At 26.8% G+C, this 14,933-nt stretch overlaps 2 protein-coding genes across 2 annotated transcripts; both read left to right on the top strand.

The window, feature by feature from the left end:
• Nucleotides 1-4,996: 4,996 nt before the first annotated feature.
• On the top strand, nucleotides 4,997-6,001 carry LOC105124685 (uncharacterized). The gene has a single exon (XM_011024789.1). The coding sequence runs from the start codon at nucleotides 4,997-4,999 to the stop codon at nucleotides 5,999-6,001; it is 1,005 nt and encodes a 334-aa protein (XP_011023091.1).
• A 3,862-nt stretch (nucleotides 6,002-9,863) lies between these two features.
• Nucleotides 9,864-11,140, top strand: LOC105124568 (uncharacterized). Its single transcript, XM_011024633.1, has one exon. It carries the CDS (start codon nucleotides 9,924-9,926, stop codon nucleotides 10,926-10,928), a length of 1,005 nt encoding a protein of 334 aa, XP_011022935.1. The 5' UTR covers nucleotides 9,864-9,923; the 3' UTR covers nucleotides 10,929-11,140.
• Nucleotides 11,141-14,933: the final 3,793 nt, after the last annotated feature.

Raw genomic sequence — 14,933 nt, 5'->3', positions numbered from 1 at the left:
TTAAAAAAAAAAATAAATAATAACGGGTTATAAAAAAAAGATATTAATCTAGGCTTGTGAGCCTTTCTCAAGCCCACACGCTTGAGTTTTGTTGTAATAAAGCCTTTGAGTTTGTGGCTTTTTATTATTTTTTTATTTTTTTTTTATTTTTTTATATGATATTTTTATTTAATTTTATCTTTTAGTGTAAATTAATTTTTTTATTTTTAATCATATAATAAAATAAAACAATTAATTCAACCAACTGAAATCCATACCTTAAGTCTAAAGTTTGGCGGGTTTAACAAATTCCACCTAGTAGAATTTATAATTTGACTTATTTCTATTTTTTATTATTTGAAATTTTTTAATAAATAATATCACATTAAAATAACTCTTATATTATTTAATTTAAAATTTAGAATAAGAGTTGGGTTAAAAGTTTTTGAAGTTTATTTCCTATGCTATGGCTTTGTTGTAATAAACTAATAACTTTTTTATTGGCAATTTGAGCTTTATTTTTTCCTTTTGTTTTTTAATATTTTATTTTTATTTTTTAATATAAATTTTTATTAAATTTTATCATTTAGTATTAAATTAATAATATATTAATTTTCATATATTTTTAATAAATAAAAAAAATAAAAAAAATTATTCAATATAATAGAATCCATAACCTGGATTATAAGCTTGAAGTTGATTAAAGTGAATTTTGCATGTTTATATTTTTTTTTGGACCTATTTAGTTAACAAAGTTAAGTAAAAAAAACTTTTTTTTATGATTTAATTCAAAATTCAATCAAAACAAGTAAAAAATAAATTTAAATTTAAATCATTGTAGAATGTTAAATTATATGTGATGGTATATATATATATATATATATATATACACATTCTATAAAGTTTTGCGCCGTGTAGCAATAGCTTGGGAAACAAACTGTCATGAAACACTTTGATTTACCATCAAATCAAGGATAAAAAATGTGGGGCCGTGGATCATATTAAATGGGGGTAACTTTATTTTATAATAATTAATAAATATATCTTATTTATTCTTAAGATTTTTTTTAAGTGAAGGTCTTTGTCATTGCCCAAGAAACCTTTAACTTAAGCCAACTCTAACTGCCTATAAATAACCTACAGGTAGAATAACCTAATTACCTTTCAAGTTATAACTCTTAAAACTAGCTAAAAGGAGTACTTTAGTTTTTATAATTTTTTTAAAAATAACATAGTGACATTTTTACTTGTAGAATAAAAAAATAAGCATGCGTGGCACCTCCACGATCAAAATTGCTTTTTAACCTGATGCATTGTCATGTTTTTTTAGTGGTGCAAGGCGTGTCAGCGGAGATGGGATAATTTATCATTGATAATTTTTTTAAAAAAAAATTATATATTAATCTTTTTATATTTTAATATTTCAACTTTAATTTTTTTTTATTTTATTTATAATTTTTATTTGTAATTATTTTATAAAAATTTTATTTATTTTTAATTTCATACTTCAATCTCATTTTATCATATTTTTTTTTAAATTGATCATTATTCTCTTAATTTTTTATTTTTTATTGATTTTTTTATAAAAACTTTATTAATTTTTAATTTCATCATTCACTCCAAAATAATTGTATATTATTTCTTATAATTTTGTCCTAATTTTTTTATTATGTTATTAAAGTTATTATTCTTTTTAATTTAACCCTCAAATAAAAAAATTTGTTGTTTCCTTTAATTTATTTTTTATTTTGATTCTAATCTTATTCTTTTATTTTTTTATTTTTTTAATTTTAATATTTTTATATGATATTTTTTTTATTTCATTCTGCAATATTTTATTTGTTAAAGATTGAGCTTTAATGTTTTTTTTTATATTTGTGCTTCTAATTTAATAATTCAGGTTACGAGTTTTAAAAGTTGTCAAAGGCTGGAATTCTCTCTTTTTTTGCTTATTTTATTTTTTAATTTTATTTTTTTATATTATTTTTTTCTTAAAGTAGTTTTGTGTTTTTTTCATTTATTTTATATTAATTTATTCTAATTTCATAATCTAATACGTAGATTAAGTTGGAGTGGCTTGCTTCTTAATGCATGTCTATAGTATTAGATTTACTCACAATGATTTTTTATTTTTTATTATTTGAATTTATTCTTTTATATTTAACTGATTAAAAACTAAATAATATTATTTTTTAGTTTATTAGATAAAAGTATTTTTAGGTTGTTATGATTACTCATTTTATTTTATTTTTTATTTTTTTGTTATTATTATTTTTTTATTCAATTTAAATAAAACTAATTTATTTAACTAATCAAAGCTATAATGCAGGTCATTAAATTTTTTTAAAAAAAAAGAAGAGGAAGAAGAAGCATTTACAATACCAAAGTATTTTATAAAAAAAAAATAGTGTGTAACACTGCAACATAGGAAGGGACCACGTCTACTACGACTAGAAGAGTTTCTATTTATTGACATTTGGATTTGTTCAACTTTTATTTTGAAAGACGAGCTGAGAGTTTATCAACTAAACCAAACCAGTTAGAAGTATGTGAACTTATGTTAGCACTAATTGATTTATTAATTAATTACATATAAAATATATTATGTTTCTTTCGAATAATCTATTAATAAAGGTTAATCTTTTATTAACAAATGTCAAGTGGAGTGTATTATCCTGTTAAAGGTTTGACCCGACACAAAACTCACAAGTTGCGGATTATTGAAACAATAGGGCAATCTTTTTTTTTCTTTCAAATTACATCATGTTGTTTTTTTCAAAAAAATTACTTAGTTTCGACCCATGGATTTAGATGGAGTTTAGAAAATTCAATCAATTTATAAATCAACTTGTTAAATCATTTGAATTTAACTAAATTAATATTAAAATTAAATTAAATTAAATTCTGATTTAAGTTTTGCATCATGAGTTTTCTAAATCAATTCATTAAATTACCTTGATTTGATCATATTAATATTAAAACTAATTTAAATTTAAATTCAATTCAAAATAATAAAACATCTAAATAACATGAAGTAAGTTTAGTTATTTCTATAAACAATAAACCTGGTTAATATATTTATTTAAATTGTTTGATGAAAATTTTATTTTATAGTTAAGTTGATTAGCATATATGTTTTAGTTTAAAGTGGTAAGTTTGATTTGTGTTGGGAATAATATTATATATAATTTTATAAATAATACATTATTTATAAAGTTAGTCCGTTAAATTATTTAGGTTTGATGGTGAAACATATTTTTTATATAAAAAAAGTTATTTTTAAAAAAAATAGCATCCACTCTTTATTAAAAAAAAATAATGGGTCAAGCATGCAACCATCTCTAGCCCATGCTTTTAGACTTTGTTTTAATAGGGTTTTTTTTTTATTTTTTTAGATTTATTTTAATTCCATCATTTAGTGTGATGTTTTTATTAAATTGTATTATTCAATATTAAATTAATAATAAATTTATTTTTATGTTTTTATCATATAATAAGATGAAAAAATTAATTCCATTTAGTGAAGTCTATAACTATGATCACAAATATAATGGATTAACTAGGTTAGCATGATCTATTTCTTCATTTTTTCCTTGATTTTTTTCTTTGAATCTATTCAATTGACAAGGTTACATCAAGATAACTCTAATCCAATTTAATTTATAATTTAAATAAAAAAAATCAAGTTAAAAGATTTTAAGTTTAAAAAAGTTTCATGTTTCTTTATGTTCCAAACAGTTTGATGCAAGCTACACTGGAGTTACAAACGATAAAATTAACTAAGGAGACACAATTCAGACCATAAATTACGAGTTTTCCGAATCATCCAAGTTTGTCGAATTAAGCAATAAAGTCAGGCCAGGTTTATAACCATGCATTCTCTTGCATGTGGTTTGTATATAAGATATATTTACATGCAAAACCCAGCTAGCTCGGGAGCTAGGATTTGTGCAATGGATCGGCAGCCCACATATCCAAGAAGGTTCATGTCTGAACTTTGAAGTAGGAACTGGGTTCAAGTTGTGGAAAATGGGACAGGCACAAACAGAAGTTCAGTTCAAAGGCTTTCTCGGGCGTCTTTCTCTGGATTTGTAATAGAAGTTGTCTTTAACTTAATTTTATGGGTTTTTTTTTTTGAGATTTCAGGCATATAACTTGGCTTTAACTCAAGTTTAAGAGCAGAAAATTGTCCCGTCTGCCAAGGTGGGGCGGGGGCCCGAAAAGTATGTCCAAATTCAAAGCGCAGAACACCCAGTCAACATTATTAACACTTGAAGACTTGGAAGTCGAAGCTCACTGGCTTGCTTGGAAACTTACTTCATTCATTAGTATCCTCTGCGAAGACTAACAAGCTAGCGATGTCCCCACAGCAGAGAACGATTGCAGAGAAAGTTTCAACGTTTTTGAGTTAAGAGATAGAAATTCACCCCCAAATCCTTCATTATCATGATGTAGAATATGTTTCCAAGACGCGTTCTTCCCATTTATAAGTTTCATCTTAGCTTGAAGATAACGCGGTGAAGCGTTTCTTTTTGGGACCAAAGGACAAAAAAAATAGATATTCAAAAAAAGTAATGTAAGGACAAAAAAAAAAATAGATATTCAAAAAAAGTAATTATAAATCAAGCAAAATAATATTAGATATCTTGATGAATTTCATTTGATATTTATTTAGTGATGTTTAGAAGTATAAATAATTTTTTTAAAACAATATTTTATTTTAAAATATATTAAAATAATATTTTTGATGTGATTTTTATGTGTTGGAGTAAGATATAATATAATCATAAAATGAATATGTCATCGGTGTCATGTTATGTCACCATACCTAATAAAACTTATCTCGTAATTCTCTCAATGCCCTCCAAAAGTATTTATCGACTGTAATGTTTTATGAGTAATTCATATGAAGACCAGGGGCAATCTGTCAAATTAAAATTCAGCCATCTACCCTTATCAATGCCAGCATCTCAATTCCTCCATCACTCATTTCTTTTGTGAAGAAGGGGGGGAAATCATGGACAGAGAACAAGAAGAGCTCCAGTTTCTTGGGTTCTGTGGCATCTTCAAAGAATCCTTCAAGATCGTCTTTACATGGAGAAAAATCTTCAGCCAGATAACCCTAGCTCTCATCCTTCCACTATCCTTCATCTTCCTAGCTCATATGCAAATATCCCAGTTAATTTTCTTCAATATCCTTGTCAATCAAGATGCCTTAGACTTCACCCAATCTGGCACACCAAAACATGATAAACTCTCTGATAACATCTCCGCGGAATGGACTGCCTTTTGGCTCTTCAAATTTGCCTACTTCACTTTCCTTCTAATCTTCTCCCTTCTTTCCACATCTGCAGTTGTTTATACCATAGCTTGCATATACACTGCCAAGCCAATCACCTTCAAGAAGATCATGAGTGTTGTGCCAAAGGTGTGGAAGAGACTAATGGTCACCTTTATATGGAGTTTTGTTGTTGTTGTGCTCTATAACATCATTGCAGCTGTGGTGTTTTTAACCTTGTGGACTCAAGTTGTTTTTCATGTAAATGCAGTCGGATTTAGAATTGCGGTTCTTGTTGCTCTTATAATCATATATTCCGTGGGGATGTTGTATATCACCATAGTATGGCATCTGGCTAGTGTGGTCTCTGTTTTAGAAGATTTTTACGGGATTAAAGCCATGATCAAGAGCAAAAACCTAATCAAGGGCCAGATGGGAGTTACAGTAGCTGTTTTCATTGTGGTTGGAGTTTGTTTTGTGGGAATTCAGCTGCTATACGAGATTTTTGTGGTTTTGCACAAGCCATTGGGAGTCAGAATTGGGGTGGGAATAGTTTGCTTCTTCTTGCTCTGTAAGGTGATGCTCTTCGACCTTGTCATCCAAACTGTTCTCTACTTCGTGTGCAAATCCTATCACCATGAGAATATCAACAAGTCCTCCTTGTCAGATCATCTTGAGGTTTATCTTGGGAAGTATGTTGCTCTGAAGTCCAAGGATGTCCAAATGGAGCAAATTCAAGTCTAGATCTTCCTTTCTGTTTTATCTAGAGGTCTTAAAACCATATGTAGTCATGCTAGGCAAGCATCCCAGAGTGTGTTGCGGGATGGTCCATTGTTGATTATTTAGGTATTATTGTAAATAAACGAATAAACTATCAATGTGATCATCTCGATTCTCCTTGTGTTTCTATATCATATTATATTATAGGATCATACCTTAGTCCATCCCAGGTGCAGGTAGTCCATGCCAGATGCGGGTTTAATTTTAAAAATATTTTTAAGATTATGGTTATTTTTAAAAATATTAAAATAATAATATATTAGATTAATCCGAATCAATCTAGATTAACTTATCAAAACTCTAATTAAACTCATAACTTTATTGAATTTAATAAATTTATTTGTTCTTTTATAAATTTATTTTTATTTAATTATATAATAAAAAAATAGACGTTTATAAAATCGAATACTAACTCAATATTAGGATATTTTTTTAAAATCACGATATCCTCGTAAAAATAAATTAAAATAAATTATGAAGTTTGGGATATTTTTTTTAAATCACGATATCCTCATAAAAATAAATTATGAAGTTTAATTTTTAATAATTATTTTTTTTTAATTATTTTTTATTTAATGATATAATAAAAAAATACTCAGAAAACTGAACACCAACTCGATACCTATATATTTTTCTAAGATTGCAATAATTTTATAGAAAATAAATCAAAATAAATCATGAAGTCCAAATCATAATAATTAATTTTTAATCATTTTTTATTTAACAATATGATAAATATTTTTTATTTAATAATACAGTAAAAAAATATGATAATAAAACTAATGACGGGATTTTTTTTGGAGACCATGATAAGCCCGTATAAAAGAAACAAAATAAATAACAAACTCTAATTTCAATAAACTCAATGTTAGAAAGATATAAATGACAATAAAAAAAAATATTATTACTATTCCAATAAATAGTGACATACAAGAAAGGAACAATAATTTCCCCTCCTCATTTAGATTTGTTAATTAGATTGATGGCCTACTTTATGTTATTGGTCAAACCAAACTTATTTTCAGCTAAAAAAAACATTTAAGTGACGGTAATGTTTTTAACTAAATAAAAAAAATTAAGAGTTGGGTTAAATCTCGATTAATTTGATAATATGATAAAAAAAATAAAAACAACAACCAAAAAAATAAATAATAAAACTTAATATTGGGTTGAGTCAAGCTGGGTTAATACGTGAAACTTGAAATCGATGTATGTGATTAGGATAGAAGGATGGAATAAAAAATATCAATTGTAAAAAAGAACTTCAAAAAAAGATCTAAGTCAACCGGGTCCAATTATTCAAACTCAACACCCAAAAGGTTAACAAAATTCCAATCAATAAAATATTGAGGGGTGAAATAAAAAAAAAAATCCTAGTAAAAAATGATTAAAAAGAAACTATATAGCAATAAAAAAAATAAGGATCAAATCTGATATAAAATAAAATAAACTAAAATAATAAGGAATGTAATTCAAAAAATAATTTAATTAAGAGAATGATATAAAATATTGAGGGATATAATTAAAAGGATAATTTAATTAAGATAGTGATTAAAATTTAAAATAATAACAATAAAAAGAAAGAGTATTAAATCTGAAATGTAAAAAAATCAAAAAAAAATAAATCAAAAAAAAATCTCAAATTTATGAATTACTTAAAAAAAATTAAATTTAAAAAAAAATAAAAAGCTGCTTTGAAAATATACAATAGAAGCCTCTAAAATCAAGAAAAGACCTCTAAAATCAAGGAGAAAGGAAATAAATAATGAAAAAAAAAATGGTGATAGGTGCAAAATTCGATATTTTTTGTTACACGTGTTATCTAGTAGTGGAGTTACGCCGTAAGGATTAAAATGTCATCATAAAAGCTAAATTTTGGACATCAGACAATGTTGTACATATCATTCGAAGAGTACCTACCCGCATCCACGTGTAACTAACTTTTAAAATTAAATAACATTTAATACATGTTCAAATACTAAATTACCCCTAATTAAACATGATAATTATATTAATTCACTTATAAGCGTAGGAGAGATCACTTCCTTCCTTTTTTCCATGGGAATGGTGCTTCTTGTTCATGGTACTTTGGACTCCAATTAAATAATAGCTTTAACCAAATCGAATTGGGCTCCTTTCATGTTCAAAAGACATATGATCTATCATCTTTACGTAATCTAAACCTTCTAGACATATTTATTTAAGAAAACACAAAAAAATTATGAACTGTTTTCTTCAAATACATGTGGCTATTAGAAATTAATTACTTTCCTTTCATATATAATTTTGACTTTACGATGGATAATAAAAAAAGAAGGAGAAATTAGAACAAACATTAAATATATAAACCTGTAACATCGAGTAGGATTAATTCTGAAAAAAGAAATCTCACTAATTTCTCACTGTGTAGACCTCTCAATCCTTTAATAAGACTTTCATTGGTTAGAAAAACAATTTCCAACTCTTTTTTTTTTGTTTTGTATAAATCGAAAAATGCATTAGCACAGAAAATCAAATTAAAAAAAAAACTTGTATCAAGACACCATAATAATAATTGAGAATTTTCAAACTCAAAGCAAAATGAGTAGGAGAGGTTATAAATTATGCTTCAATATTAGGAGGTGTTTGAAGCAATTATAAATATTATTTTTTAAAATATTTTTATATAAAAATATATTTTTTAATATAAAAATATTAAAATAATTTAAAAAATAACAAAATAATAATGCAATCACTATACTAATCGGTGTGAAAAACATGAAATCTAAACATTTAAATTCCACTCTTTTTTATATATGTTAAAACTTTTTTTTTATAACTCAAGATATTCAGATCCGTTTATATATATTATAACTAATTTTTAAATTTATTGGACATCTTATAAATTTAATAAACAGATAAAATATCAAATATCACAAAATAAAAAATATATATATAAAAAATCAAATCTAAATACAAGAGAAAATATATTTAGATTAACTTATATATATTATAATTTATCTTTAGAAAACTTATCTTTAAATTTTTTAAATATTTTATAAATTTAATAAACAGATAAAACATCACAACATAACAAACATAATCATAAAAAATCAACCCTCAGTGCAGGAGAAAAGGGACAATTTCCTCACATGCTAAAGCCCCTTTCTTACTATTGCAAAAGGTTGTTTCCTTAATGGAATCCACCTTCGAAAGGTTGTTCGCAAGAAAATTGGAATTCAGAACGCCCTGGATTGGATTGGAATCTTCCTCGTCTGGTTTTCCATTTGTAAGTCCACGCCTGGTAGACTAATAAGTTATATATGTCCTGCTTTTAAGTCTTGAATAATTAATTTATCGATGCTGTGTGGGTGAATTACTGATATTATTAATTTGTTGTCATCCGACATGGACACGTAGTGATGTTTCATCTTTTTCTCCCTTCTAACCATTTCTATTATAACTAGACTTAATTAATTTCAAATAATTAAGAAAGATATCGAATGATTCTATTGGTTAACACACAACAAATGATACTTTTAAGCTTAAGCAAAAATGATATATTTTTTATTTTTAATTTATTTTTAATCTAAAGTTTCCAACTTATAGGTGCCCACAATTTTCATGGAATGGTGACTGGCTAGCTTAAAATTAACACCATGTGTATGCCAATATTGCAACATAGCCAATCACCCGATAATATAATTCTTATAATCCCTTCATCACCCTCCAAAAATTTATCAATACTATAATGTTTTACAAGTAATTCATAAGAAGACCATGGGCAAATTGTCAAATGAAAGTCCACTCTTGTTCTCTGAAATCTGCCTTTTAATGCCAACGAGGCAACAACTCAAAGCCTCCCTCCATCACCCATTTCTTTGTGAAGAAGGAGAGGGAAAAAATCATGGACAGAGAACAAGAAGAGCTCCAGTTTCTTGGGTTCTTTGGCATCTTCAAAGAATCCTTCAAGATCATCTTGACATGGAGAAAAATCTTCAGCAAGATAACCCTCGCTCTCATCCTTCCACTATCCTTCATCTTCCTTGCTCATATGCAAATATCCCAAATGATTTTCTTCAAGATCCTTGACAATCAAGATACCTTAGATGGCACCCAAGTTGGCACGCCAAAACATGATAAACTCTCTGATATCATCTCCTCGGAATGGACTGCCTTCTGGCTCTTCAAGTTTGCATACTTCACTTTCCTTCTAATCTTTTCCCTTCTTTCCACATCTGCAGTTGTTTATACCATTGCTTGCATATACACCGCCAAGCCAATCACCTTCAAGAAGATCATGAGTGTTGTGCCAAAGGTCTGGAAGAGGCTCATGGTCACCTTTATATGGAGTTTTGTTGTTGTTGTGCTCTATAACATTGTTTCCATAGTGGTTTTGATCATCTTGTCCGTTACACTTATTAACCATGTATCTGCAGCTGGCTTCAGGATTTTGTTTCTTGTTGTTCTTGTTATCTTATATTCTGTGGGGTTACTGTATATCACCATAGTTTGGCATCTGGCGAGTGTGATTTCTGTTTTAGAAGACTTTTATGGGATTAAAGCCATGATGAAGAGCAAGGAATTGATAAAAGGCAAGATGGGAATCGCAGCTGCTACTTTTGTTGTGGTTGGAATATGTTTTGTGGGAATTCAATTCCTGTTCGAGACTTTTGTGGTTCTTGAGTGGACAATGGAAATCAGAATTGGAATGGGATTACTTTGCTTGTTATTGCTGTTTAAGGTGATTCTCTTCGGCCTTGTCATCCAAACAGTTCTCTACTTCGTCTGCAAATCCTATCACCATGAGAATATTGACAAGTCCTCCTTATCAGACCACCTTGAAGTTTATCTTGGGGAATATATCCCTCTCAAGTCCAAGGATGTCCAGATGGAGCACTTCGAAGCCTAGATCTTAATTCTTACAGTAGTTTTCTGTTTGTTTGTTTTTTTCCATAAATTATTCCTGACTTTGGAGGTATTGAAATTACCATGCTTCACATTGGTGCTTCTTGTTTACGGTGTAAGTGATATGCTTTTAGTTTCATAAAGAACTGTAAAAATAATTTGTACTTCCATATTTGATCAGGCTTTAATAAAGGGGATTATATATATCTTATTTGCTTTTTTAATTATAGATACCAGCATGGGTTTGATTTTAATTTTTTCAGAAGTAATTTAATATAGAAAGACATGCTATGCTTTGTAAATAGCTACAAGATCATTGAATCTTCCGCTAATTAAAAAAGTTATTATATTATGAAGAATTTATTACTATTTGTATTTGAGCTCAATTCCAAAGATAATAAATGGATGATTTCTAGGGATGCCTTTGGATTTTATGAAAAGAAAATAACAGCCATAGCCGTTTATGCACCTAATGTGCTAGTGAAACAAAAACTGCTTCCAAGGAAACTTAGGAAGAACTATCATCCAGCCTTTGACTCTACAATTAAACTACTCATTACAATTAAATTACATTCCAAAATACAATAATATGATAAATTACCGTAGCAATCCTAGCTAGATATCTATTTTTTTCATCCTCGAACTTTTTTTGTTTTTTTACAATTATAATTTTTGTATCCAAATTAATGATCAATTTGTTTAAAAAAATTAACAAAAGAGGATCAAAGTGTAAACAAGTAAGAGATCTCATTGTAAATCTTAAATTTACTAGAAAAGAATATATTTAGTTCACCTACTTTTCCTTTTTTTACTATCCAGTTTTTTTTTTAATTTTAATTTTAGTTTAAAAGTTAATTTTCTTAATATTTAGATCTCGAGTCTAAAAAAGAAGAAAGAAAATTATCTAAAAACATCAAAAAAAAAAGTTAGTGAATTATCACTTTTCAGTAATGAAGCTTGATGTACTTGATGTTAATAAGTTGTATTCGATAAGTGAAGTTTAATAATAGTAGCTTTTTTATATTAAAAAAAAAATCCATGAAAAAATGAATTGGGCTTGATTTAGAATTTTTTTATTATATTGATTTTTATTATTTTAATTGATTTTGAGGAGTTTTAGGGATAGTAAGTAGTTTATGAAGGTTTTTATAGTGTTATTAGGTGAAAATGACTCAAAAAAATAGATTTTTAAGCAAAAAAACCTATCTACTTGATTTCTCGCCCACCAGAATGGTTGTCAAATTCTAAGCCATTGCCCACCAAAAAAAATCCAGGAGTGCGTGATGCCTCTAATAAAAAAATTCAAAAAAAGAAAAAAAATCTAAAAGCGTGCTCCTAAGGCAAAAAAAAAAAAAAAGCATGAGTTTGGGTTTTAGGCCAAAATGCACCTAACCTATTTTTTATCCTTTATTTTTTTTTTTTTTTTTATTTTATATTTAATTTTTTATTATTATTCTAGGTTTATCATTGTATCAAGCAAATGTTCTAGTGTTTGGTAATTGCTCAATTCTGCGAGTCTTTATTTTTGTTATCTATACTTAAATAAAAAAATAGTTATTAAACCTAGTAAATTTCATGACTCGAGTCGTGAAATTAGCAAATTAAGTCATGAAACCCAAGTTGATCTAAAAGATCTCTATCTTAATATTAAAAAAAATATCATCTTGAATTTTTTAAACATAAATCCAAATTACATTTTTATTTATCATCCGGGTTTTTTTAGACACATCAAATCGACTGGTTATATAAAGAAAACTCCTAAACATTTTAATTTAAAACTTAAACTAGATAAAAAGTTAGAATTAAAAGTTTCAAAAGTTATTTGTTAGGCCGAGTTTAATAATACTGTTAAAAAACTTCTTATGGCCTAAACATTATAGTTAGAGAGCCCATCAGTATACTAACTTGGAAATAGTATGAGTCATTGAATCATTGATTCAATCAATTTTTTTATTAAAATAATATCATTTTATTTTTTTTATTAATATTGATCCATTTAAGTTTGGCTAAGTTAAATAGATAAAAACCAGTGAGCTCAACCAAATTTTACCCTCGTTTCGGATTACGGTCCAAATGGAGGTTTGCTAAAATTCATTTTTTTTGCTTTAGTTAATTTTTTAAATTATTTTAATGTGTTGATATCAAAAATAAATTTTAAAAAATAATAAAATATTATTTTAATATATTTATAATCAAAAAATATTTTAAATACAACCACTATTATATTTTTAAAGTTTTTTTTATTGAGTAAATATTTTATTAATTTAACCTGTTTTTAGTTGGGCTATAAGGCCCAAATGTTTCGAGATAACTCACCTAATCGAGCTGGTGTTAACAACGGTTACATGATAGCAAATAACCAATTCGATCTCGAAGGAATTAATTAGTAACAGTCCCTTTTGATTTTCTCCGGCAAATCTAATGTCGTCTAGGTTCTATCCTCCTTGTGCCCTTCTGTAATTTGATGCTCTGATTTGGTTGCCTGGACCTGTAGATCCCACCTGTTGATTTAGATCAACCCTTTCCTGCCACTCATTTCATCAAGCGATCAGGGCCGCCAATATTCTTGACCTTTTTATTGCTAGTTTGATTTGAAGAGATGGGGTGGGGAAGAATTTTTTTTGGTTTGATTTAGTTTTTATATAAAAAAATCTAATTAAAAATATTTTTTAAAGAAATTAGAACTAGTTTAAATTAACTAGTTTTGGTTTGATTCGGTTATTTTAGAATAAATACCGTTTTCGATATGGTTTGATTTTTTTGTTTAGATTCAGTTTGATTTTTTCAATTTCAAGCTTATAAAACCAAATCAAACCAATTAGTTTTTTAAAATTCTAATAGATTTTTTTATGATTGAATTTTTCCAATTAGTTTTTTCATTTAATAAGTTTTTTAATTTTTTTACTTACTCCTAAAGAAGAGATAAAGAGAAAAGGAGGAATCCAAGAGACTTAATGTGCTACTTATCATTTCAAGTGAAAATAAAAATCATTAAGTTTAATTCAACCTAAATCTTAATATAATATTTATTTTTGCAATGATATAATATCTATCGCCATAATTCAACTTCTAGTTGCGAGGAGTTATTTTTGATTAATCTAATAAAAATATAATTTTAATTTGAAAAAAAAACAATTTAAAAACATTGTTTTAATTCTTTTTTAATTAAAATAAAATCATATTAAATTTATCAAAATTAATCTAAATTAACATACCCGACCCTTGATCTAAAACCAATTAAAAACTTCGATGTATGTAGGAAATTGGCATTTTATATGTACAGAGAAGTTTCAACGACATGCGAATGATTTGACAACCTTGAGATTTTATAAAGAAGCTCGATCATATAGTCATATTAATTTAATGGGGGTGGTTCAAGGGAGTAGATGCATTAATTTTTAATTAATATTAATTGGGATCGGCTATTTACTGTTCTAACATAGACTCGAGAAATTGTAGATTTATATAATGGTTGGAGGGTAGTTTCGTCTTTTTACGGGGTTTCATTGAGCATTACCGAGTTAATTAGGGGCTGATTGGTCTGCACATCTTTTTTATTTTCAAGGTTATCGAAGTTGCTCTTGGATATTTGTTTATTTTTCCCTTTGATTTTTTAGTAATAATTGACTTGATGGAAGGGTCTATACGTCTTTTAACAGATATATATATATATATTATTTAATCGTCCCTGCTTCACAGACAATGACCCTTTTTTTTTCTCCCCCTCTCTCGTCATCAGAAACCATGCCGACCTCAATCCTTCTATTAGTTTTCTTTTTTAGATTTAATTATTTGTTTTTATTAATATTTGTTTTATTTAAAATAATTTATAAAATTATATATTTTTCAGTTTTATTTTCCATATATTTTTTTCATTGTTAATTTTTTAAAATTTAATTTTAATAATTAAATTAGCTAAATATTAAGTTTTTTAGTTGAATTTAACTCTAAAAAATTACAATTTGAGAAATTAATATTACCATAAGCTTTTTTTTGTCTTTGTCAAATT

The sequence above is a fragment of the Populus euphratica genome, unplaced genomic scaffold, assembly GCF_000495115.2.
Source record: "Populus euphratica unplaced genomic scaffold, PopEup_1.0 scaffold35.1, whole genome shotgun sequence".
Taxonomy (NCBI): domain Eukaryota; kingdom Viridiplantae; phylum Streptophyta; class Magnoliopsida; order Malpighiales; family Salicaceae; genus Populus; species Populus euphratica.
The sequence above is the reverse complement of the archived record's forward strand: the minus strand, read 5'-3'. Positions and strand labels throughout refer to the sequence as shown.